Source organism: Apium graveolens, unplaced genomic scaffold, assembly GCF_009905375.1.
Source record: "Apium graveolens cultivar Ventura unplaced genomic scaffold, ASM990537v1 ctg1818, whole genome shotgun sequence".
In the NCBI taxonomy this organism is placed as follows: domain Eukaryota; kingdom Viridiplantae; phylum Streptophyta; class Magnoliopsida; order Apiales; family Apiaceae; genus Apium; species Apium graveolens.
Window position 1 is genome coordinate 5,261 of NW_027417408.1, and position 3,206 is coordinate 8,466.

General features: G+C 34.7%; 1 protein-coding gene across 10 annotated transcripts; it reads right to left on the reverse strand.

Annotated features, from left to right (window-relative positions):
• Positions 1-423: 423 nt before the first annotated feature.
• Positions 424-2,985, reverse strand: LOC141700149 (uncharacterized). Of its 10 annotated transcripts, XM_074503958.1 has the most exons (7): positions 2,521-2,985; positions 2,351-2,391; positions 1,523-1,630; positions 1,370-1,425; positions 1,134-1,293; positions 703-765; positions 424-628 (listed from the first exon to the last, which is right to left on the reverse strand). In XM_074503958.1, exons 3-7 carry the CDS (start codon positions 1,628-1,630, stop codon positions 488-490), a joined length of 528 nt encoding a protein of 175 aa, XP_074360059.1. In that variant the 5' UTR covers positions 2,351-2,391; positions 2,521-2,985; the 3' UTR covers positions 424-487. The 10 variants fall into 10 exon arrangements, 4 of the variants coding, with proteins under 4 accessions (XP_074360059.1, XP_074360060.1, XP_074360057.1 ...); XM_074503959.1 differs by lacking the exon at positions 2,351-2,391; XM_074503956.1 differs by having other exon boundaries at positions 1,523-2,391.
• Positions 2,986-3,206: the final 221 nt, after the last annotated feature.

Here is a 3,206-nt window from a genome sequence, read left to right on the forward strand (position 1 = left end):
CGTTGGTTATATGCAAATGGACTGTGGCAGCCTAATTCAGGTTTTAGAGAACAAAAAAGGATTTCGCTACGCCATAGATTGCTTTACGCAACACCCAAACTGTGTTGCTATAGACCCGAAAAAATGTTGCTATAGGCCCAAAAAGGCTAAGGAAACATCAGAGTTATGTTGACCCGTAACTAGTTAGTATAGGTATCTATAGCAACACATCAGCTACTCTATTGCAACATAACATATTTTGTTACTACAGAAATCAATAGCAACATCTTTGGGACTCTATAGTAACATAATTTTTGTGTTGCAATAAATGTTAGAATATATTTCAAAATGGTGGGCCCCACATAAATAATTTAAAAAAAAATCATATTCATTACATAGATTTTTTGTTGCTTGATTTTCCTTTAATTTTCATAGATATGATAATAAATATAAATTAAACTTTATAAATGAAAATACTCCCACAATAATTAGATTACACCAATTAAAATTAATAAAGTTGTATAAAACTACAATAGAGGCTTTGCACTATAATACAGAGAAGCGACAAAAAAAACATGATCAGCTCCCGCTCCCGGCTCCGACAACTGGAGAGACTTGCATGCTTTGCATCCTCCATTTTCTCATATTCCTATTTAAGGAAGTGCTCAGAGTAAGACAATCATAAAGGTCTACAAACTTAAAGTATGGAAAGTAAGAAATTACCTTCTTGTAACGACTGTAGGCAATTTTCCCAGTCAACTCTTCCCTAGTTTTTATCACATAAAGCTGAGGAAAAAAATGTATTGGACCGGAGTTAGTGACAGGAGAGCATACAAGTATAGAAAAAAATCCCATTAGACTACTAGCATGGATAAACAATGTTAAAGCACAAAATATCATCAGCTGGCAATGTTATATCGTATATATGACCACATTCCTAGTTCACTAACCCAATCTAACATGGATCTAGAGAACAAAACAACTAGATCTAGAAGTCAACTCTTCCTGATCTGAATTTGACAAAAAATCAAGTGTTAATCTATAGACACCACTGATCACTGATATCAACTATACAAGGCACTAACAGACTGAAAGTTGTTTTTCTATGATCAGTTAAGTTAACTATGCACAACTTTTATATATATTGATAGCACCTCTTCGACATTAGATTTAGGATTCACCCAGCTTCCGGAACCTTGTGCCACCTCTTCGATATTAGTCTTCTTTGACTGTTTCCTACATTTGACGGAATTTGGCACAGCTTTCTTTTTCTCAGATGCTTGTTTAGAGCTTTCTTCATGGTTAAACTGACCCCTTACAACACCAAAAGAGATGCAGGTAATAAAAGATCTGTATCAAATCAAAAACAGGAACTTTGTTTTGGCCTTACATTTTAAGACATCGCTCTTGGGTTTTTTTAATTCTTGGCCTTACATAGATGTAAACCTGCAGCAAATCAGAAGTGCATGGTCACAACATCTGAGAAAAATATAACAAGACTGAGTGATTTTAAAGGAAAGACAAAAAAGGGTTAACACTTAACACTAGGGATAATTAACAAGAACCTTGCGCGAACTACAACATTACGGCCGGTCTTTGCATATTCAGCTATACGAGGAAGTATACGAGAAACTTTGGAATTGAGCAACATCTTGCAGGTCAAAAGTGTTACAAAGATAGAAAGTTATTGGCAAAAATAGAGTATAAGAGAAATGGAGTCACCGTTTTTATGAAATTGTCTGCAGACTCAGCAATAACGAGCACAGTTATCACAACAAGTTTTTATAAGAGAACATTAAACTTGCTCAATAAAGGGTATACGAAATAAAGTCCGACATCAACTTTAATGGAGTAAATTTAGCAAGAATGATAAGAATAAAAAAGATCAAACAGTTAATCCATATTAATATTCATTGAAGCAAACAACAGAGTGGACCACAGTATCCTAAGCCGTGATATTTAAGTTATAGCTTACTCAATATCTCATTTGAACATTGACCAAAAATAGTAGCTAACACCTGGAGCACACTTGAAATCCAAATAACAACGTAAGATTAGCATATTTCCTAACACGAAATAAACGGACATAGCAAAAAAATGCTAACACACGGTTCCCTGACTAAATCATTTTCTCCAAACCAATATAATCTTTGCAGTTTCACAGAAATATATCAACAGGGAAGACGTATAAGGCTTTTCAAGGTGAGCCCCCCCCCAAAAAAAAAAAAACTCGGCAAGTAAGAACAAACCAGAATTGAGACTCTTTTCAAAATATTTCAACCACATGACATTGAGATCTATTCTTACTCTAGAAAATACGCCAATTTCTCACATTTAACAGAACAAATCAACGCTACCAATATCAACTTACAATAATAGTGGAAATTGACTTTCCTGTCCACGCATGAGCAGCTATACAAACCAGTTCATCCCAAGATTAATAGATATTAAATTGAAAAAAATCATACATCCTGAAATGCTAAAAAACTACATGACTGACTCGGCAGCTTAAAAAAGATGGTCAACTGAATAAAGAGCTACCTTATCAATTAACACGCAGCCTGCTCATGGACTTCCATTCCGCAAAAGGGTTAAGGGAGTTTTCTAATATGAACCAACTGAACTTTTCTCTTGACAGCATCGGCAGTAGGGATGCCAATAGCGACCATAGCTTGGAAGAGGCTACCTCAAAACTCATCTTGAAATCTAAATCGTTTTTGAAGCCAAATCTTTTTTGAACCCAATTGAACCTAAACCCTCTGCTAGAACCCTAATTAAACCCGAATTCCTTCTAACACATACCTCGAATGTGTTACAGTCGTAATTAAACAAAGCTTGAGTGACTGGTAGAGAGGGGAGAGAAAGAGAGGAAACAAAGCTTGAGTGACTGGTAGAGAATAGGGTCGGTTTAATCGGTTTGAGCAACCCAAGTGCACCCCTAAGGAAGAGGAAGGGAGGGGAAACATAATTGACCCTAAATAATTCCGCCTTTCATTTTTATCAGGAAAAATTGTTTCCCGCTTTGTTGAAAATTTGGCCGCCCAAATCCAATATAAATGTTACTAGCCCGACCCATTTAATTTTTCATTATTTTTTTCCAAATATTCTAATGATTTTGAATTATGAATATTATAATAATTACAATAATTATAAATTTATAATTTGCAAAAAATATAAAGCTATTACATGCTTTAATTTGTGAATTTATACATTTTAATCGAAATTTA